Genomic DNA, 23,401 nt, shown 5'->3' with positions numbered 1-23,401 from the left:
CTTAATTGCCATTGGCCTTTAATTACCATTGGCCTTGCTGGTGGTGTTCATAGGAGTTGCAAGCCAACAACAATTGGACAGCTACACGAATACTTTCAGAAATAGTGCCACTCAGTGCTTCTGAGTTCCATCCTGAGCCATTGTTTCTGTGACTTTAAAACATGGGAGTCTGCCAGATACTGATCAGCTTCACTGATCAATGCTGATACAAAAATATCTATCTGGATAAGCCGCTACAGTACTTTTGATACCTTTTGTCTGGACCAGATGGGCTTTGAAATTGTTGAGGTTTGTTGTATACCCAAAGGCTATAATTTCAGTAGGCATCTTGAAACTTACTAGAATGATTAGCTCACAATATCTACAGTAGATACAATCTCTTGTTAGCCATTTTTGCTATTAAAAAATCTCGAAGGAGAGAGCTTAAGACTTAAAATTCTGCAATACGATGGTCTGCCTCAATTTTTAATACCTTAATTTTTCATATCTCTTGGTGGGGTAGGGGGCTTCTCAATCCATTGCTTCTCAGTTGTTTAAATCTTCAGGTTCTGAATCCTAGACATTTGATCTCTTTGGTGCACTATGACACTGTCAGTATATTTTGCTTGCCCAATTTTGTTGAAAATCTATCAGGTTACTTCCCCTCCTAAAATTGAGTGTTTTTTTCTGAATTGGTTTGACTTTTCTGGATCTCTTCTTTATAGTGTCTATTATATTGCAACATGTTACTTTACAAACAGTAACACGAACAAAGTAACATTACAGAGCTGCCTTTTTTCTTAAAGCAGAATAGCCTTTTGAAGGGTCTTTAAAATGCTCACTCAGCTATGAAGCATGATTTGATTTTTGTTTGTTTGTTGTTATAAGGATCCAGAAGAAGCAATTTATAGGTGTGTTACAAAATAAGACGTTGTTAGCTGCTGGGGCGTTAAGTTGTTAGGAGTATATAATTATGGCTTCCTTTTTACTCAGCATTTCTGAAAACCTGTCATAGCAACTTACTGAGCTTTGATCTCAGCAAGATGAATTCAGGAGGCTATTTGAGTGGTACTTGCTGTATTCTGGGACTCATTGTGACTGATGATAAATCATTCTGACTTAAGGCAGTGCAACAAATAATCAGTGGTGCCGAAAATAACTATTGTAGTTGTGTATGGTGTTTTTCTTGGTTGTGCTGGCGCTCTATATTCCCTAGCTGCTTTCTCTTGCTTACTTGCTCTCTTTCTGACTAGCAGCTTCTCCAAATGAATCTGCACGCGCACTGCACAGAGATTTGGGAATTTTATTTATTTATGAATTGACTTCAACATGCATGCGTCAAGGCAATTTACAAACATACCACAAAAAAGGAAAAAAATGTTTTTTTTTTTTAAAAAGTACAAAAATAATTGATAGGTATAAAAAAATTACAGAATAAACATCCAAGGCAGAGACTTTCTCATCCAGCTGGAAAAGCCTATTGAAAAATAGGAATAGTGGGTGCCTGTCATATCTACAGGAATGAGGTTCCACAAATCAGGAGCAGCCATAATGAAAGCCCTGCTCTCGGTTGCTGTGGAGCAAATGTCTAATATTTTGGGAATTGAGGGAGAAACTCTTTCACAGAATTCAGTGACTTACTGATTGTATAAAGGATAAGATGATTTCTAAAGTAAATTGCCCTGAGTAGTATAGGGCCTTTTACATTAGTACCTATACCTTGAACTTGGTGTGGTATCAGGCAGCCACTTCAAATCATGTAAATAAAGTACCGGTATGTTATGTTGGTGGTAGTTTGCCCCCTCAAGCAACCTTGCTACTGTGATCTACATTAGCTGCACTCAGGGGTGCCCAAACTTTTTTCAAAGAGGGCCAGATTTGATGAAGTGAACATGAGTTTTTTTACGATTTTACCCCAGGAGATAACTGCCACAGGAGCTGGCTTAAACTAACCGGCGGGCCGCATTAAGCCCCCAAAGCGGACTTTGGACATAATTGCTTTAGACCAACTTCAAGTATATACCCTACATACGCTATTCCAATCTAATAACAACCACAGTTGTCTGATAAAAATGTACTTCTATTCACAGGTGACAGTTGTGGCACTAGTGACAGAGCTAGAACTAGGAACACCCCCAAAGCATGCATTTGCTCCTTCAGGGAAATGTGACCCAATCCAGAGCAGGAACGTACCCGCTCCTGGGGCTCAGGAACCACTGTCCCACAGAGCCTCCATCTTGCCAGGATTTGGACTTAGTTCTCATCCAGCCCACCACTGCATCCAAGGCCTGCTCAGCCATTCTCAGTTCAGGTGCTAAAGAGAAATAGTTTGGTATTATCAGTATACTGGTGTCACCTCGATCCTTATGACGGCTCCCAGAAGTTTCATAAGGACATTAAATAACATTGGAGACAATGCTCTGCAGCATCCCATAGCTCAAGAACAAGGCGGTGAGAAGAATTCATCTAATGGCATCTTCTGGAACTGTGCCAGGAGATTAGATTGGGACCACTGCCAAACAGTTCCCTGATACCCATCTCCCATAGATGCTATGCTTAATAATATCAAAAGCTGCTGGGGGATTGAGGACTAGCAGCAGAGTCATGGTTTCCCTGTCCTCCTGATAATGGTAATTAATGAAGACTTCCAAAACTGATTCAGCCCCAAACCTGGGCTTGAATCCGGATTAGAATGGGTTTAGATCATCTATTTTCTCCAAGAATGCTGCAGCTGCACTGCTACAACTCTCTCAAGTGCCTTGGCAAACAAGCGGGTGTTTGCAACCGAACAGTAGTTGTTGAATACCATTAAGGCCAGGTTGGTTTTTTCTAGAGTGACCATACTACAATTTATGCAGGATTGCCATCTTTTGCCACTAGAAAATTCCCCAGAGTGATCATATCCTCCAACTGGCATATGTAGTATTTTGTGCATATGAATTAACTTGTAGTATCTGGCTTGCCACACTGCTTTTCATTATTGGTGCCAATTGCTTGCATGCATTCATAGTTTCTGTTGGTGGCACATTTGATCATATTGCCTGTGAGGCGACACCACTTGTTTTTTCCTCCCCGTTAAAGCACAGAAATTCCCCCATTCTTATCTGTATAGTACTGGAGGGTGTGTAAACTAAATTTCCCAGGATCATTCCATCCCATTGAGAATGTGATGCATGATCCTATAGATGGCTGTTTACACAGAAGTAACAGCCATTAAATTCATTCAGGCTTACTCTAGTGTACATAAGATTGTCCCATTGGTTTAATAGGTCTTACTTTCTAGTAAATGGATGTTGGATTGCCACCTGGATTCACCTAATATTCTCTGGATTGTGTTCCATTTTTAAATTATGTTTATTTAAAGAACAGGATTATGAGTACCTGTCTCTTAAGGTCCAAACTAGACGCGACAAGAGGTGTCTTATCTAGCTTGGCAGTAAGCACCTATTGTAGCTGCAACAGTCTGTTCCTAACCACTTTTGCTCAACTTTGTAATAAACTAGACTTAATTTCGGGACCCAGGTGGCGCTGTGGGTTAAACCACAGAGCCTAGGGCTTGCCGATTAGAAGGTCGGCGGTTCGAATCCCCGTGACGGGGTGAGCTCCCATTGTTCATTCCCAGCCCCTGCCAACCTAGCAGTTCGAAAGCACGTCAAAGTGCAAGTAGATAAATAGGTACCGCTCCAGCGGGAAGGTAAACAGCGTTTCCGTGCGCTGCTCTGGTTCGCCAGAAGCGGCTTTGTCATGCTGGCCACATGACCCGGAAGCTGTCTGCGGACAAATGCCGACTCCCTTGGCCTATAGAGCGAGATGAGTGCCACAACCCTAGAGTCGGACACGACTGGACCTAATGGCCAGGGGTCCCTTTACCTTTACCTTAGACTTAATTTCAAGTAAATACATTTAGGATTGCAGCCTAAGGCGCTGATTGTCCCTCCCACAAACTTTCTAGATACTGTGTTACTTTGTTCCAAGTAATGAACACCACTGCTGAGGTATGTGTAAAGCATGCATTCACATCCTGCTGAAAAAACTAGCCGTTTGAATATTGGGTTAATAGGTTCTCAATGTCATATTCCCTGTATATGTTTCTGAGCTTGTGAATGTTCTTCAGAGTAGTGTTGAACAGAAAAAGCTTTCTTTATTTGTTGTCTTCTGTTTTACCTGATAGCCCACAATCTGATTACCAGTATGTCTGCAAAGTACTCTTCTGTAAAAAAAATAAAAATAAAAAATCCCTTTCTAGCAGTTTAAGGCAGGAAATGAGCAGACTTTGTAGAACTGCCTATTACACACACACACACACACACACCGCCCACTACTTGAGATCTATGAGCTGAGGCCAGGTGCAAAATAGTGGCTTGTGTGGGACAGACATGCATTTAAAATTAAGGAAAGTGGTGCCTCTGAGTATATGCTTAGTCTAAAGTTTTGTTTTCAGTACCAGAACTGACCACACAGCAATCCATTCCTAGTTGTCCCTCAATCTTTTTTCTTTTTCAGCAGCTTAACGTGTGGGATGGGGAGCCCCTTTATTACTGTTTGACTTATTTCTAGACCACTCTTCTGCCTACTTAGAGAATTATGTAACTTTAGTTCGTTGCTGGAAACTCCAGCAATTTTTTTTATATATATATATCTTGGGCAAGTTAAACTTCAGAAGCATGCAGCTTCAAGTGTTCAAACCAAATACAATACTAATTCATTCCAGGATGAACTGTACCAGTCAGTGTTATAGAAAGTCTGTCAAATAACAAATAGAGTTAATTGCCTCTTGTATTTGTCTCTGTAATCCTTCTAGTGACTGTCTTTTGGCTTTACATAATGCCTCACAGAATTCTGTGGGGAACAATCAATTAATAATGGTCAATGGTGTGGGCTTTCTAGAAAATTTGAAGTGCAAAAACTTCAAACATGAGAAATAGTGACCCTGTCCTTTTATGTTCTGTCTTCTGTTGCTGTCCAAGTCTGGCATGAAGAAACATTCTGCACACCTGGGCTGCCTTGGTCTGTTTTATGTGAAGGAGTAAAAGTGGATTGTCCAAATGCACTTTTCCTGTCCTGTCTGCCAGGGTACATACCGGTATATACAAGATGCACACACTGAGTCCTTGTACTGATAATCAGGGCTGCTTGTATTTTCTGCATCCAATACAGCTCTGGTTAAAAAAACTAACAAAACAAGAACATTATAATGCACCACAATATCAAGGAACAGCATAAAAGTAGCTAGCATAATTAAAAACCAACACTAGGTAGTAGAAACAATATTTTTAAAAAAATTATAAAAATGTGGCAATATAAGTATTTTCCTGGTGCCAAAATTACATTAAGGGACATGCCAAGTGAAGCAGGAAGAGCTTTCCACAGTTGAGATGTCACCACTTATTAATCTCTTTCTCATGTAGCCCGCCATGCCTCAGATATGGGGGCCATGGGTGTAGCCATGATTTTTTTGGTGGGGCAGGGCTTTTTTGTTACGAGTGCAGAACCTCAGTTTACTATGTATTTTTATTGAATTTTGTTGATTTGGGGGGGGGGGCAGCTGCCGCTCCCTGCCCCCCTGGCTACACCTATGGTGGGGGCACCCAAAGAAGGGTCCTTGTTGAAGATCTCTGTGTAGCCCCTAAGGTGGTATAATAATAATAATAATAATAATAATAATAATAATAATAATAATAATAAATTTTTTATTATTTGTACCCCGCCCATCTGCCTAGGTTTCCCTAGCCACTCTGGGCGGCTTCCAACAAAGATTAAAAATACATTAAAATGTCACACATTAAAAGCTTCCCTAAACAGGGTTGCCTTCAGATGTCTTCTATATGTCAGATAGTTTATCTCTTTGACATCTGATGGGAGGGCGTTCCACAGGGTGGGCGCCACTACTGAGAAGGCCCTCTGCCTGTTTCCCTGTAGCTTTGCTTCTCACAGTGAGGGAACCACCAGAAGGCCCTCGGCGCTGGACCTCAGTGTCCAGGCAGAACAATGGGGGTGGAGACGCTCCTTCAGGCATCCCGATCCCAGGCGGGAAACTGAGTTAAATGGCAAATCCATTACTTTTTTAAAAAAAATTTCTTTATTGTTTTTGCATCATAAAATCAAAACAAAAGGAAAAACAAAAAATAAATACACTTTTGTCATTTTACATGGTTTACAATATGTCTTGAACTCTGCCGAGTTTTTGACTTCCCTCCATCTCTACATTAGTTTTCCAAGATACATCATTCATCCGCTTTTTCTCATTTTTACCTATTTAAACCCATCATCATATTTCCTCTGAATTTTTCCTTTTTCTTCTGTTATTTTGCAAGAGTTTCGTCACGCCTGTAAGTGAATTACACATTTCTGCTGTCTTTTAAATATTCTAAGAATTTACTCCAGTCCAAATCTATCTGCTGATCTCTCTGATTTCTTATTCTGCTTGTTAGTCTAGCCATTTCTAAATATTCCAAGAGCTTCCTTCTCCACTCACCTATCGTTGGTAAATTTGGTGTTTTCCAATTCTGAGCTAGCAAAATTCTTGCTGCTGTGGTGGCGTATAAGAAAAATCTTTGGTCTCTCTTTTTGATCTCATTTCCCACCATCCCGAGCAAGAAAGCTTCGGGTCTTTTTGGAAATGTATATTGGAGTATTTTTTTTAATTCATTATATATGGCCTCCCAAAATATTTTAACTTTGTCGCATACCCACCACATATGGTAAAACTCTCCGTCTTTCTTATCACACTTTCAACACCTCTTATTGTTCTTCCTGTACATTTTTGCTAGTTTCACTGGGGTTAGATACCAGTGATACATCATTTTCATGATATTTTCTTTTAGTATCGTACATGCAGTGAATTTTAAATGGTGATTCCATAATTTCTCCCACGTTTCCATCTGAATATTATGCCCCACATCTATAGCCCATTTAATCATAACTTCTTTTATTTCCTCATCTTTTGTGTACCACTCCAACAAATAATTGTACATTTTGGATAACAGTTTCCCACCTCCCTCCAATATTTCCACCTGAAATTTAGATTTGTTTTTTATCAAAATTTCCCTTTCTTTTTTCTTCATTAAATAAATTATGCACTTGGAAGTATTGAATCCATCCTGTAAATTTATCTGCCACTTGCTGAAAAGGTCTTATTTTCCATCCTTTCTCCATTACTTTTAATTGAGTCCACCACACTACAATAAACAATAAGCTAACCCAGAGACTGCCAGGATAGATCACTGAGTCATTGTGCTTAATTGTTTACTATTATGCTTAGTTCTGGGTTTGGTGGTCATAGGAGGGATGAGGTGCTTTATAAAGTACTGAAGCACTACCCCCAGACACTAGAAATCTTTTAGCACCACTCTACCTTTTGAAAGTTTAGCAGTAATTGCCCATCACTTCTCAAGCTCAGCTTATTTTATCCGAATTTTACATTATAGAACAGGCATAGGCAAACTTGGCCCTCCAGGTGTTTTGGGACTACAATTCCCATCATCCCTGACCACTGGTCCTTTTAGCTAGGGATCATGGAAGTTGTAGTCCCAGAACATCTGGAGGGCCGAGTTTGCCTATGCCTGTTACAGAATTACAGCATCAAAACAGCCCTGCTCACAATTCTCAAATAGGCTTGACATATTACTGTATAACTAACAGATAAATGTGTAAACAAATCCTTCTTGAACTGCTATGTGTTGTATAAATCACGTACAGGAGCACTTAATAATGCAGAAAGTAGCTTGTCTTTTTTTTGTAAACCTACTGTCTTGATTTTCAAAGGTAAAGCAATACAGTAACTCCCCCCTCCCCCATAACATACTGAAAATCTTTTCAGAGGTTAGTCTATTTCAGCAAAAAAAGTCTCATGGTACCTTACACTTAGGACATATTAAGTTTGCTAGTCTTGAAGGTGTCATAATATGTTCTTTCTGAGACCCAAATTCCTAATCTGATACTGTATATCCAAGCACTGAAAACTGTGAATAGTTTCACACTGAGTGTCCGGGAGGTCGGTCAGTGCTTTTCTTTCTAATGTTCTTGACTATTTTTATGGTGCAGTAATAGAATTCTAATTTTCTTATTATTTCTAGAAAGCAGAGATGAAAATGGCAAGACCCAGAGAGCTGACAGTCTTATTGTAAAGAAAATAAAGAAAAAGAAGAAAAAGAAACACAGAGAAGATATGAGGGGGAGGCATCTGAAAATGTATAATAAAGAAGTGCAGACTGTGTGTGCTGGTCTTACCCGTATCAATAAAGAGATTTTGACTCCAGGGGAGAGTGATAACTTGGAAGAAAACAAGGAATCTTTTAGGTACCTAAAAGATGAGCAGCTGTGTCAGTTGAATTTGGGCATGCAGGAATATAGGATACCCCAGGGGGTGCAGTCTCCATTTACTACACACCAGGAGCATTCTGTTCGCAGCAGCTTCTTAAAAACAGGCACTAAATTTAGTAACTTTATTCATGAAGAGCGTCAGTCAAATGGAGGAGCTCTGGTTCTTCATGCCTACATGGATGAACTCTCATTTTTGTCTCCAGTGGAGATGGAGAGATTTGCAGAAGAGTTTCTTGCTTTGACATTCAGTGAAAATGAGAAAAATGCAGCATACTATGCTCTAGCTATAGTTCATGGGGCAGCTGCCTACTTGCCAGACTTCTTGGATTACTTTGCTTTTAATTTTCCTAACACTCCAGTGAAAATGGAAATCCTTGGCAAGAAGGATATTGAAACAACAACCATTTCAAACTTTCACGCTCAGGTAAGAAATGTCATCCTAAAGACCCAAGAGTATTGGAAACTAAGCATATCATTCACCCGAGAAACTCACAAAGGAGCACTAGGGCAGAAACCCGAACCAAAATCTAGACAATTCTGATCATTGTCACCTACTTCCTTCCAACTACCTTTCCTTCACAGAGCCCATACTCCAATAACAAACCTATAACGTTGTCTGTATATAGGATGATAGTCTCTGCAATTTAAAGCCATGTAGATTCTGTGCTATCTAGGCTGCTTCTGAATGCCTTCCCACTCCAACTAGTACACAGCCTTTTTGAACCATAGTTCCCTACTTTCCCATTTCCAGCCTGTCATTGAACAAACATGAGTTGTTGTTGTTATTATTACTGAGAATATTTCAATTGAACAAAATATACTGGAAATTAAAAGTGAATCAAAAATAATAAAAAAGAAATAAAGGTGGGGGAACGGATATTATATCACTATATATTCAAGCAGCTGTAACTCCATATATGCTTGTCTAGTATATAGGTATATAATTGTAATTACTATCTATCTATCTATCTATCTATCTATCTATCTATCTATTGTTATTTAAAACCTATGTTTTTTATAAACACGTTCCAGATACCTTTATACTCGTCCATACAAAGTCTACATTGATAAGCAATTTATAAGTTGCAAGTGTTGCCATATCCTTAATCCATTGACTAAAAGGGGCCAAGTACCTGGTATTTATCCTTCCAGTGCATCAGTATCAGTCTTTTGGCCAAAGTAAGGGCAAGAGACGTGGGTGGCACTGTGGTCTAAACCACTGAGTTGCTTGGGCTTGCCGGTCGGAAGGTCGGCAGTTCAAATCCACATGGTGGTGGTGAGCTCCTGTTGCTCTGTTCAAAAGCACACTAGTGCAAGTAGATAAATAGGTACTGCTGCAGTGGGAAGGTAAACGGCATTTCTGTGCATTCTGGCTTCTGTCACAGTGTTCTGGAAAGCTGTCTGTGGACAAATACTGGCTCCCTCGGACTGAAGCAAGTTGAGCGCCATACCCCATAGTCACCTTTGACTGAACATCCAATTCTTTGTTCCACTCATTTCTTAAAATCTGTGATTGGAATTGATTCATTGATAGCAAATATCTATAAAAAGTAATCGCAGGCTTTTTAGTTTCAAAGTATTTGACCAGTTGTTCTAATATCTCTGGTACCCCAGAAGCTGTAAAAGCTGCTGGTCCAAACAAAGTTGTTACCATGTGTTGCAGCTGCAAATATTTCCGTTGGGCTGATAGAGTTGTCTCTTAAAAGAATGTGTAAAATTCATCTTTCTCAAAGTCAGTATGCTCGCTTCTATGCAATTTTTCCATATTACCATCTTTCCCCCAATTTTTAAAATTGGGTTTCCCAACAAAGTCAATTTAGCCATGAGAAAATTGATCAATTTTATTTTTATTAGACATTATATTTTCATATTTTTCTAACTGACATAATTGTTTTGAGAGGCTCCCTAGCTCTAATGTACTTTGATGCTAATGCTATATATGTATAGTCTAAAATTGCTCAAGTCAGAAAATTATTATTATGGGAGCTGTAGTTCAGCAGCATATGAAGGGCCAGCTCTGTTCTGACATTTCATTGGTTTCGAAGTGCATATTGATCTTTTGGCACTGAAACATGCAGGTTTTTAAAGTGCTTTCTAGACTGCCCTGTTGCGGTTGACACAACGTAGTCTGGGGGGACGTGTCCCCAAATTTTCATGCTCTTTTAGGTGTGTTGGTCTAAAAGTCATGTGATATGGACCTATTCTGAACTTTCAGAAGAAGGTTTTCAGCTCAACACTATTTTTTTTTTTTTACTTTGTAACTCAGTTAAGTAAACTTGTTCAAATTTCTGCAAATGCAATTAAGAAAAGGGAACAATAGGTGCATTTACTGCTATTGTTGCTGTGTGTGCACATCCATCCTTTACTGGTCATTTATTGTCCACAGCCTTGTTCAGCATCATATTCCAACTTCCATGTGTTCCTTCCAACAGTTCCTTCCACACTAGTACGTTTCTTGGCTTGGCTTCAAGGTTTCTCTTCCCTTTCTGAAGCTATAACCTTTGTAATATAGGTCTTAGCCTAACTCTAGGCCCTCTTAGGCTAGTCTAGAAGGATGTTTGCCAAGTAAAGTTTTGTTTGGAGCATGTATTGCAGTCAATATCTTCTCCGCGAGTTTGTTTTGGTTTTTTTCAAATGAATGCTGATGTTCAGGACATTGCTCAAGTATCTTGGAATCCCAAATCAGCCTCATTCGGTGGTAGGATTCCTCTACTTGTTTTAAGCTTGCCTTTTTTTTGTTGGTTGCACACTGCCTCTGTGACTGTCTGATAAAGAATGATTAATGAATATTTAATATTTAATTAAAATATTACCGTATTGGCCTGAATATAAGCCTCACCTTTCCCCCGCCCCCAAATTCTGACTATGAAAAGTTAAAGTGCGGCTTAAATTTGCGACCTTACATAAACTGCCTTTTACGATATCGCTGCTGAAACAGACATATGGTAAAACGGAACAGGTGTGAGTGTCTGTGGAGTTTTAAGGGAGCTGCTTATATTTGGGTGCGGCTCATATTCAGGCCAATACGGTATGTAAGGCATCCCTTCCAACTCTATGATTCAGTAATTCTATATGCTTCTGAATGAAATCCAGTTCAGACTTCAGAGCTGCTTAAATGCCACTCTGAAGGTGTAAGGGCATTGAGCTTTCACACAGCTTCTTTTTTTCTTTCCCCTCTAATACTATACACAGTTAGAATAGCATACCTTTGGTGTTTACAATGAACTGTTAATTTACTCTACATAAAAATCTGAGGAAGATGGTGGCAGAAGAATCCATAGTGAGGAAACTGCAATGTGGAGGTGTCTGGAGTGGACCTCCCTTTCTGCTCATGTGGTGGTGGTGGGGAGGAGACAGAAGGGGAATTCCACAACAGCCTGTACACCGGGATGCATAGGATTGCTCCCAAAGTAGCTTAAATGTTTGTTTACTGCTATGCTTCATCAACCTTGTCTCTTAGGATGCCAGTTGGGTAGCTGTCTTTCTCCACTACAGGTAAATTTAAGAAAGCCACTTTTTAGTATTTGGATACACAATTACTAAAAATAGTAATAAAAAATATGTTTCCTTGACAAGAGATGACTATAGGAAATTATTTGCTTATATGGCTTACACTAGTTTTCCACTTAGAATCCTTTTTGTTACAGCATTTTGGGTGAAATACAAAAACGGATGTACAGATGTGTTTCAACTTTTGTTTCCTTTTGGGTATTGTTCAGGGTGGTATAATGTCAGTTCAGGGCACCTGCCTAATCAACTTGTTTTGATACCTACCAGGGGAATTTTTTCCTCAGTTCTTCTCTATTTGATTGTCACCTTTAGTTCAAATTGTTTGCATTCTTTAAGACTGTCCACGTTTCTTCAGTTCTCTCTAGATGTTTTGGTGATTCCCTCATGCAGGGTGGTAATGGCTCTTCCCTGCAGATGAATGCTGTATGATCTATGCTCAGAAGGGCCCAACCTGCTTTGTAACCAATTGCCTACAAAAAGAAGAAATTCACTCACACATCCAAGTGTTTGTTTCTTCACTATATTCAGTCAATTCCAGTACTCATTTAGACTTCACAATAACATAGTACACTATATTGAGTATATGCAATGGTATGGAGTAAAAACACATTTTTGCTTTATCTGTACAGGTCAGTCGAACATACTGCTGTGGAACCTACAGAGCAGGTCCAATGAGGCAGATCAGTCTTGTTGGAGCAGTAGATGAAGAAGTTGGAGACTATTTCCCAGAATTTCTTGATATGTTGGAAGAATCTCCATTTCTTCGTGTAAGAATTAACTTTATTGCATATGAGAACCTGTAACATATTATTAATCACAGAATAGTTAAGCATAAGAATGAATACGTGAGTCTGCCTACTACAGGACTGGGGAACTTTCCTCAGCCTGAGGCATTCCATAATGGGGTCTCTTTTGCGGGGAGGGGGTGTACATGCCAGTGGTGGACATGGCCGGGGGTGAAAGTATGTGGTTCCTATCTTTTGTGCAGTAGGCTTCATTCCATGTATCAAAATTCAGAGTTGTTTTACCCCCACACATCCAACGAAGTAAGAGATGTTACCACTGCTCAATGACACATTCTAACCAGGCAAGATCATCTGAGGAGGAATCAAAGCAGAGCTGGTGAAGGTGTGTCTTGCATTTGGCCCCCACGCCCGAGGTTTCCCACTCCACCCCACTGTTTTCACATGACTGAGTGGAATATATATGACATATTTTGTGTATATATGATTATATCCATGTAGTAGAAAACTGGTTTTGTAAACACATCTCTCTTTCTGTGTGTGTGTGTGTGTGTGTGTGTGTGTGTGTTTCTTTTCAATAAGGAAGCTGTGCCTCTGTTCAGTAGCATTTTGTCTTGCTGACCACCTTATTTGGATTTCTTTTGCTATATACAGATGACTTTACCTTGGGGTACTCTTTCTAGCCTCAGACTTCAATGCAGGTCACAAAGTGATGATGGCCCCATAATGTGGGTAAGACCAGGAGAACAGATGATCCCAACAGCTGATATGCCAAAGTCACCATTCAAACGGCGGAGGTAATACTCCTTAAATTGATTTTACAGTAAAGTTTTAATGCTTGCAGAAGAGTTGAGTTCACAAAACTCCTTGCTGATTCTGATCTCTCAGCTGTTCATATAATTACTGAAATTTAGCTATGCATTGCAGAACTGAAGTCATGTTCTTTTCTCTATTAGTCACCTCAGTGGCATGTATTCTTAACTCCTTCAGGCAGGGACTTGCCTCTGTTTAGTAAAGTGCCATGTATACTGATGGTGTCATTGTTTTGAACTTCAAACTGTATACGTTGCAGAGCATGTGGAGCTTTTAAAAACCTTTTCTTCCTCCAGGAAATGGGTAGCAGTACATTCCAGTTTAAGCACTTAAGTACAAATTATGACATGTAATGTCCTTGAATAGCAATACAGCTGGACACACCAGCATAATATTTGTGTAGAGGTAGAGCATTACAATACTACATCTTATTAAATGTTGACTTTTTAAAGTGCCACCATATTAATGACTTTCTGAGCTTCTTTGGGTACTGTTAAATTGAAATATTTTTAGAGGCATTTCGCCATGTTCACTGACCCCTGACCTTGCTGCACTTAAGGGTGAGGTTTGAAGGGGGCTTGTAAGTGTCTTCACTTGAACACGTTTTAGAAGTCTTCCTGTAATATGGATTCCATTTTATATTTGAGTTATTAAAATCTTGAAGTGCTACAGAGGTTATGCAAAGCCTTTGATTTAAAAAACAAGTGGCAGGGCAAGGTAACTCCAAATATATACGCACCACATAAATTAATTCTGGAGTGAGATTTGTTGCTATCATTTGTTTTTAGTCTAGGTAAAACTGTGAAACTATAGCTAAATCTCTGAATATCACATGACTGCCTCTATAGTAGAGCACCAAAAGCTGGGGAAGCTTTTTTTTGTTTTAAGATGTCTATATCCCCGCTGCATAGTTCTAACAGCCTTCTTTCTCTTCCCCCCACTTCATAGATCAATGAATGAAATAAAAAACCTCCAGTATCTACCTCGGACCAGTGAACCCCGTGAAGTTCTCTTTGAAGACAGAACAAGAGCCCATGCTGATCATGTTGGGCAAGGATTTGACTGGCAGAGTACAGCTGCTGTTGGAGTGTTGAAAGCTGTACAGTTTGGTGAATGGTAAGTGAGGTGTAGCAAGTCAGAATATGCTTGGAATTCTTTTGAGCAGCTCATTCGGAAAGCTGTCTAGTATGCTGCACTAGAATTTTCAGGAAAACAGAACATTTAAAAACCAGCAAACCAATATTTGTCAGGAATATTTCATTTGTACTAAGCAGATTGTTATAGACCGGGGGCTCTCTAGTCTTGTCATAATAAACTACCGTGAGTTAAAGAAACTTTGAACCACCATAGAAACAAAGTGAAATTGAGCTTTTGTTTTCTGTGGACCTCTGGGGAAAATGGGAAATTCCCAGTCTACTCAGAGCCCTGCTGATCATAGCTTAGTTATAGAATTAGGGGGATTTGGGAGTGGGTCCCTGACCTGGTCATACATTTAGATGGAGCAGGTGTAAATCACTGAGCCTTGCATACCAGTGCAAGTAGATCAATAGGTACCGCTGTGGTAGGAAATTTAATGGCGTTTCCGTGTGCTCTGGCACTCATCACTGTGTCCCGTTGCGCCAGAAGTGTTTAAGTCATGCTGGCCACATGACTTAAAAGCTGTCTGTGGACAAACTCCGGCTCCCTCAGCCTGAAGTGAGATGAGCGCCGCACCCCATAGTTGCCTTTGACTGGACTTAACCATCCAGGGGTCCTTTACCTTACCTTTACCATACATTTAGAATACAAATGGGCCCCATGTATAATTCTCAAGATGTCTATTAGCACATTCTCACTGGAAAAGTCTTCATTTTTCTAGGAGTGACCAGCCTCGTATAACCAAAGATGTAGTTTGTTTTCATGCTGAGGATTTCACAGATGTAGTTCAGAGGCTTCAGTTGGATCTACATGAACCTCCAGTGTCGCAGGTAGTCAGCTGATTTATTGAAATGTATACTTTGCATGTTGCTTCAAAGCATGGTGTTAGTTGCCTATCCCCCTTTACTGCTGGTATTTTCACTATGAAATGACATTTCCAGAATATAGCATACAGATTTGAAAAACAAACATGCCCCCTTTTAACCAGATAATGTTACATTTTGACAAACATTTAATTGGTTTGCGAGTGGAAGCACCTTAGATTGTAGTTCATTCGCCTGCCACAAGCAGGATCATACAATTACCAGAGCCACATTGACCAGAGTGTGTTAAACAGTATTGGGGACATTGCCTCAACTGTGCCTCATACCAGTGCTTCATAGAGATACCTTACCATTACATGCAGCCTTTCTTTCCACATGAAATTCCCACATATGAGATGCATATTCAGGCACTTGTTCCAAAATTTCTGTTCCACAACACTGGCCAAACCTGCACTATCATCTGGATTTTGCAGAAGTGATGATACTGGATTCATTTCCCTTAAGTGCAGTTTCAACTTCTGTTAAAGGTTCTACCCTGTTAGTGGACAGACATACTTTGTGTATGTGTGTCCTTGGTTTCTGCAGGTTTTCACTGACTGTAATGAGACATTGTGGGAATAGAACTATATGAATTTGCCCAAGCCTTAAAACTGGTATCAGAGGTCCTGCACTAGCAAAAATGCAATTGGTGGTTACTAGAGGCAGGGTCTTCTCACGCATGGCACCATAGTTGTCATACCTCACACAGGAGAGAATTCTACAAGTTCCCTCTCTCCCCCACTTTTATATTTTGAACACTGTTTAAAATTACCTAAGGTATTTTAAAATTGGTTTCAATATTGCTGCATTTTTATAATTTGATTTTGTCTGTATGTGTGTTCTCTTCAGAGTAAAGCACTTTGCAAAATAATTTTGAAAAGTGGGGTACAGTTTTTAAATAGTGTTGAGAACAGAAAACCCTTGAGCTAATCAGGAAGTTGTTTTGATTAGTCAAGTAAGATTATTTGTGGGAAGTTTGCGTTTCCTTTTGTTTCACAGCTTCCCTGTGACAGAAAGGCTGAAGCTCTGGTGTGGCTGTCACAAACTTATGAGTTGGAAGTTTTAACAGTTCATCATTTGCTTGAACCTAGTATAAAGTATAAATATACCAGCCATGATTAAATGCTGCATGTTTTTGAGTAGCTTTTCTCTGACAGTTATGGGGATTTCACTGTTTGCTTTTGTTACCTGAATATGTAAGCACATCTTTTAAGTTGCACCAAATGTTGTACTTGGCTCATTAGTTTAGCAGCAGCACCTCCAATTCCAGATGGTTGGTATTTGTGCCATTTTGAGACTTTTCCTTTTTATTGTGGCTAATAAATAACTAAAAGCTGGAGGGCAGAATATGTGCACTACACACTAAATGCCCACTTCTGGTTTACCTCTAACTTCTTTTCTCCTTCAGTGTGTTCAATGGGTCGATGAAGCTAAGCTAAACCAAATGAGGCGAGAAGGGATTCGCTATGCTAGAATCCAGCTATGTGACAATGACATCTACTTCATCCCTAGAAATGTCATTCATCAGTTCAAGACAGTGTCAGCTGTCTGCAGCTTAGCTTGGCATATAAGACTCAAACAATACCATCCTTCAGGGGAGAATTCTCAAAGTACAGAAAGCATTTCAAATATGGACACTAGCATCTGTGATGAGACTAAATCAGAAGGTGAAGATCAATGTGTGCTTGTGAAAAAGGAGTCTGAAGAAGTAGGAACAGAAGTACAGACAGCAAGAGTGGCTTCACCATCATTGTTTTCATCTCTGTCGTGACTTGTTCTGCGACAAGATAAGCTGGCTCAGCCCCTTCCAGTTTTTAAACTAGAATCCGATCAGCAACACAAGCCACAGGATGGTCATATGTGCTCTCTTGTGTGATATGTACATAATCATATACATTTTTAAACAGCTTTTTAAAATTTTGATGTGAAGTTATAGTTTTATAACTGGGTTATGTTTTATTGGAGAAATCTTGCCTATAATTCTATAAAGAAAGGTGACATTCCAAAATGTCAAGCATATCTTTTTTACACAGATTATGCAAAGTTAGAGTTGTATTTTACTCCCTTAGTACAGCATGTAGTAGTGGACTACATTTTTCTTTGTAATTCAACATCTCCACAAATGTTTTCCCCCTCCTTCAGGAACATTAAGTATTTAACATTTGGTAAATCTGATATCCCTCCGTCTATTTTATCTTTAGCTTTCAGCATAAAAGTGTTGGTTTCTGTGGAGGAGTCACAAAGTGACTCTCCCATTTGATTAGTGGCTTGAATGAAAGAGAAAGCACAGCACTTTTAATGATCAATGACTTTTGTGAGAGAGAGACTTTGAAAGCCTAGAGAAAGCTCAAGTTACCAGCAGTGTAGATTAATCCTAATTGCTTATCAACACCTTCACAAAGAAGCTGAAATATGAGATTAGTTGCAGAGTGTGATCTTGTTGAATTGTAATACCTGACGTAACACTTCCCATACCTCTGCTTTTAATGTTTGTGGGAATATTACTTTTTATATCTTCCCTGACTGCAAAATGTAATACTAGTGTCAAATGAAAGTAACTGTTGGCAGTCTCCCTGAGGAAACTGCCATCTTAGAGCACTTTAAGGCTTTACAATATTCTAACCAACTTTGTGGCTTGTTCAGTTCACAGCAAGCACCTGAGGTGGAAACCATATGTTCCTTTTCATTGATGCACTTAATCCAGTAGAGTAGGCTTCACAATATATATTGGTTGCCTTTATTCTCAAGAATTCTATATTGCTGTTTCACAGGAAATCTCATGTGTACTGCTATTTCCACATGTAACTCTTGGGTACCCTAGTGCTATGTTGAAAGGTTAAATGACACCCACTAGTATGTTCAGTATCGTTAGCAAGATTGTTTAGCACTCATACAATATTTCTCAATGTTAACTATAGTCAACTTTCATTCATTATTTGTATGCTAAATTACATTTATTTCTGGTACTAGAAGAGATGGGCCCTTCACATGTAGGATATAACCTTTGTTAAGGTGTAATCATAGTTGATAATAAGCAACTCCATTCTTGTGGGGTAGGAGAGAGATCTGCAGCACTACATAAATGCAAGTAAGAAAGCAGCTGTGTTTATTTCAACACATCTTTATCAATCTTTTTGAAAAGAACTGCAAATATTAATCTGTTTCTAATAGCAATTACTTTGTGCAATATTATTTTGTGTAGATTATATGCATATTAGTACCTCTGCACAGAGGACAGTTTTAAACCAATAGCAAAATGATCAGAAAATATTGCAGTGATTTAGATAGAACTTGTATTACTCCTGATATATACATGTATATGTATTGTCTTCAGTGCAGACTGAAGACAAATAGAAAATATTTCAACTTAAAATGAATTTTCAGATTGGAGTGGTGATGAATTGTTAAGTAATCTGTGTAAATAAGGTGTTAGGATGAAAACCTTTTTACAAAAGGTAATTTTTTAAATGCAGGAGTGTAGCTTTTAACAAAATTCTAGATTGACCAATACTGGTTCAGATGATAACCCTTGTGTACTCTGGCTTTTTCCACTTTTTTACTCTTGTCCAGAAGAATTTTCATAAGCTTTAATAGGCTCTGCAAAGTAAAATTCTTCACAGGCAATACAAGTTTCAGTGCATGATTTATATTTGACCAAGTTCATCTTTATTTTTGCATTTCTCTTCCATCCATTTTACTAGTCTTCCAAGCACTGATTTCCCTTCACCTACAACTTAGCATGAAAACAGCACTGTGTATTCACTCAGGAACTGGAATTTAAAAAAAAAGTTCTTACAGTTGAAGGGAAAACTGTTATCTCTTTGTCCCGAAATAAAATTTCTACAGAATTTAAATGAACAAATTCTAACAATGTATACTCACAGAAACTCCATTCCCACGTAACAAAAAATAATTAATACATGGGAAAACTTCTGTGACCCTTTCTAAGCTTCTAGATTGTATTCTGCCCTCTATGCAGCCAGGAGAATTTCTGCTAAGTTTACTTAAAAAAAATAAATGAGTTTAGCATCCTATGCTAACCAGGAATTCCAACATACAACCGTGCTTAGTTGTTGAACAGCGATAGCTGGTTCACACATGCTGATATAAGAGGAAAGTGAAACTAAATGCCAGTGAAGTCTTTCTCCTGGACATCAGGAAGGTTAAAGTGCATGAGTCGATAACTTCTGCGTAGGCTTTTTCCAGTACATGCAACTTTGTGCATTATGCACTTAAAAGCATTATGTGTGAAAGTGGCTTAAGTGGTAGTTTAGGACAAGACAGAATTAAAATCTAAACGTAAGGTGGAATTCAATGTCGCACGCACCATTGCAAATGTTCTGTCTGAGCAAGCTATTTAGCTTGTCAGATAGAATGACTCCCCTTATATTCCCCATGTCCTGTTCTGGGGGTATTCCAGATCTCTGAGCCAATTTGGGTGGGCATGGGAGGGAAATCCTGTTGCACAAGCAGAAGTCTGATGAGACTTGTCAGGTGAATCCCACCTAGAATAGACCCATTAAAATTAATGGAGTTGACTTAGTCATGTTCATGAATTTCAGTGGGTCTACTCTTGAGTAAAAGTTAGTTCAATACCATTCATAAGTAGTTTTTGTGTACACATTAAATTATAGCAGTGGGCATAAAGTACAACAGAAGCTTGCTTTCAAATGGATTTACACCCTGCAAAAGGAGTATGGATCAATCTTTCATGGCCTCTTATGTCTCTTTGCACCCAATGGAGATGGAGAATCTTAGAATGATGTTCTGTGCTTTTCCAGTTCAATATGTTAGTGTTGAATTATGCTGTGTTGTATGTAATAGCATTTTGAATATATTTCAGACATTTAAAGATAATACTTTCTGTCATGTTCACTTATCTTAATTTCATTTTAAGTATATTGGTTTGGATTGAGAATTAATGCTCCACTGGGTTCTTCTTGTGCTGGAGGGAGCAGGGTAGAGTGGGGCAGGGAGGTGATTTACACCAATGCCATCTTCCTACTGTAGCCCCCTGAAAATTTTCTCTGGAAGACTGGGAGACCCTCTGGAACAATGTGGGAGGTGGTGCAGGGGAAAAATCCCCTTCTTTCTCCAGTGCTCTGTATTCTAGTTTCCTTCAGCTGTCAGAGGAACAAGTCTGGATCCAATCCATTATCTTTTACAAAAATACTTTTCAAAATGGTTCAGAAGCACAAATTGTCATTACTTCTAAATTCTATGGTCAAGTACCAAAGAGTTCTGTTCACACACTGAGACTTTGTTGATTTCTCTGCCAAAGCTTTGGACTGTATTCTAGATACAGTAGTCTCCATTTTCTGGGGGAATGAGGGGCTGCAGTGGAAGAACAGGCTGCTCCACACAGTGCGTGTATGGCACTCAGGATCTCTGCCTTGGTCTCCTTTTTTTAAAGAAAGAGACATGCCATGTAGAATTAGCATGGTGAAATTAAATTACCTGATTTGGGCAAAGGAAGGCTAGTTTAAACATTTGCAATAAGAATAATGACTACTACTACGAACCTGAAAAATAGGAGTGACAGATGACTGGGTTTATATTATCCAAATAACTGTTTATTTGGTGAACAATATAACCTTTAGCTCTCAGAGAAATAAGGTATTTTTAGCAGTGAACTTGCAGGAAGATACTGGGAAGTAACATCTTGCATTGTTTAGAAATTTCTCATGCCAACTTAATTGATTATTGAATGCCAAGATGTGCAAATAAAATTCACTTAACAAGAAATGCAGTGTTATAAACTATAGAGCCATGTTTTACTTGGAGTAGGCCTAGTGAAATTAATGAACATGACGCAGTAATTTCTAAGGTCTACTCTTGAGTAAAACTTAGTTACAAAGTGGAAAAGGAGTTCAAAGGCAGAATTATCTTTAGATTTATTTATTATAGGTAATTTTCCAGCTGGGAAGACTTTTCTCTGCCCAGTTTCTATAACTGAAAACCAGTTATTCTTTGATATATATATTGTCTCAAAACTGTAAAGAATCTGCTAGCTACAGTACTTGCAGTTTCACAAATATGCTTCTTGTCGAAAGTTTCTGAATCTCTCCATGTTGAATAAACACCCCACTGTTCCTTAAGGACCAAAGAACAACATTAATTTGTGTTCAGTGAATGGTTGTATTGGGCCACTGATCCATTTAGCAAAGCAGCAAACGTACGATTAAGAAATAAGTGGAATAGGCATTTCACACCCCATCCCAAATATTTATCAGCAAAAATCTATTTTGTAAATAAGTGACATGTTCTCTTCCATGAAGATGGAACATGCGCAGGGTTCTTTATATTTAAGGGACACTTACATTTATCACACAGATTTTCCCAAACAGTAAAAGGGCTCTTGTTTTTTTGGTAGTTTTCCTACATGTGAGGATGTAGCTGCTTGTCAAGAGATAGGAGAGTTCATTTATTGCTAAGAGCCCATGGATGGACATAAATGTTTTCTCATGCTGCCATTCACATGCTTGACTATATTCTGAGCAGTAAGCTCTTTTCACTTGGGGCACAATCTAGCCAAGGTTAAGCACTTTTAAGTTCCTTTGATTTTTTTTAAATGGGAGATAAGCTGGACTTTCCATTGGAATCTGTGAAACTAAATGTGTTTAATGTTGGCAGGATTGCACTCTCATTTCTTTTATAAATGCTGAGTATTTATAGCCATATTGGTTGTGTTTGAAGGTTGCTATGAGTGGGGTTGCTTCAGTTCCTGAAAGCTTTGTACTGTAGATAAATTTTATGTTGGTCCAATAAACAACTTTCCAATAATGTTATGGCCTTCCATTGATATACATAATAGTTTTAGGACCCAACAGCACATGTAGTTGAGAAGGGGCTTCTCTTAATATAGCACTTTCAATTCTGTCTAAGCAAATACTTATCTTTACATGTTGTATAAAATAAATTTGTGTAGTGTTTTGTGATTAAATTCAGTTTTGATTGGCAGCCAAGATATTTTTCTGTGGTTTTAATATATCTAAGGTCTTTGCATATAGAGGATATGTACAATTGTCTGGAAGACTGTTTTTTCTTTTTCTTTTTTGGTTTTGTGTGGCCTTAGTATATTTATTGACATTTAGCAAGTGTTTTAAAGAGGTTTTTATAATAGTGTAAACTGATGGGAAAATTTTAAGCCTCTCTGTGAATAATCCTAACGCAGTGCATTTCTTTTAGTAGCTGACTGTACAAGCGTATCAAACTGTTAAAGTTATTTCTTTGTAAAACAAACAAATAGTACAATGGAATGCATAGATTTCCCCCCTGTAAAGTATTTTTTTAATAAACAGAAGTCTGATTTGTCCTTAATGAAAACTGCTGTTTGGCAGAAAGACTGTTAGAATATTGGGCAGGGTCAGGGATGGACTTTGGTAATTTTTTGTAATATGGTGCCTTGTGTGAGCCCAAAATTTGGTGTCCTCAAATGAATCTTCTCTGTTATGGATCTGCTCAATTTTTCTCCCCTTGGCTCAGCGCCCTGTGCAGCGGAACCACCTGCACTGCCCTAAATCTGGTGCTGACAGGGTGGAATAAACCATTATAATTTAGAATTTATTACTGGCTGCAAATTAATCCTGAACTATATAGACTGTTCCACTGACAGTCATATTGGAAACAAGCAATATGGGAGGGTAGGGTAAATACAGCTGAATCTTTCTGTGATGAGATGTACATATATTTGACAAATTCAATAATGAGTCTTTTATAAATTTCAAGAACACAATGTTTGCTTTTCAATGTGGCTTTTTGGGGGGGAAGGAATAGAACGGTCGCATCAAAACCTTGCAATCTTCCTCTACTGTATACACTTGAAGCACAAGAGATAATGCAGTAGAAAGAGTCCCTACCCTTTACTCTTCCCGCTTACTATGAGGGAAATCATGACCTGTGCTATCTACACCTGGCAGTGGAAGAATGGAACTGTTCTCCTGCCTCAACACTGCTAAAGAGGTGAACTTCCCAGATTACCTACGTGCAACCCTTAAACCAAAAGCAGTGCCAGCAACAGCACTGAAGAGCCTA

General features: G+C 38.8%; 1 protein-coding gene across 1 annotated transcript in view; it reads left to right on the top strand.

The window, feature by feature from the left end:
• Positions 1-22,693, top strand: part of RSBN1 (round spermatid basic protein 1) — a 31,072-nt gene extending 8,379 nt beyond the window's left edge. The window contains exons 2-7 of the mRNA XM_033152985.1: positions 8,055-8,725; positions 12,441-12,578; positions 13,209-13,351; positions 14,316-14,483; positions 15,226-15,334; positions 16,776-22,693. Of these exons, the coding sequence (XP_033008876.1) occupies positions 8,055-8,725; positions 12,441-12,578; positions 13,209-13,351; positions 14,316-14,483; positions 15,226-15,334; positions 16,776-17,138 (1,592 nt within the window). The 3' untranslated portion in view covers positions 17,139-22,693. The remainder of the gene's footprint in view (positions 1-8,054; positions 8,726-12,440; positions 12,579-13,208; positions 13,352-14,315; positions 14,484-15,225; positions 15,335-16,775) is intronic.
• The last annotated feature ends 708 nt before the right edge of the window (positions 22,694-23,401 follow it).

The sequence above is a fragment of the Lacerta agilis genome, chromosome 6 (genome assembly GCF_009819535.1).
Source record: "Lacerta agilis isolate rLacAgi1 chromosome 6, rLacAgi1.pri, whole genome shotgun sequence".
NCBI classification, from domain to species: Eukaryota; Metazoa; Chordata; class Lepidosauria; order Squamata; family Lacertidae; genus Lacerta; species Lacerta agilis.
The sequence above is the reverse complement of the archived record's forward strand: the minus strand, read 5'-3'. Positions and strand labels throughout refer to the sequence as shown.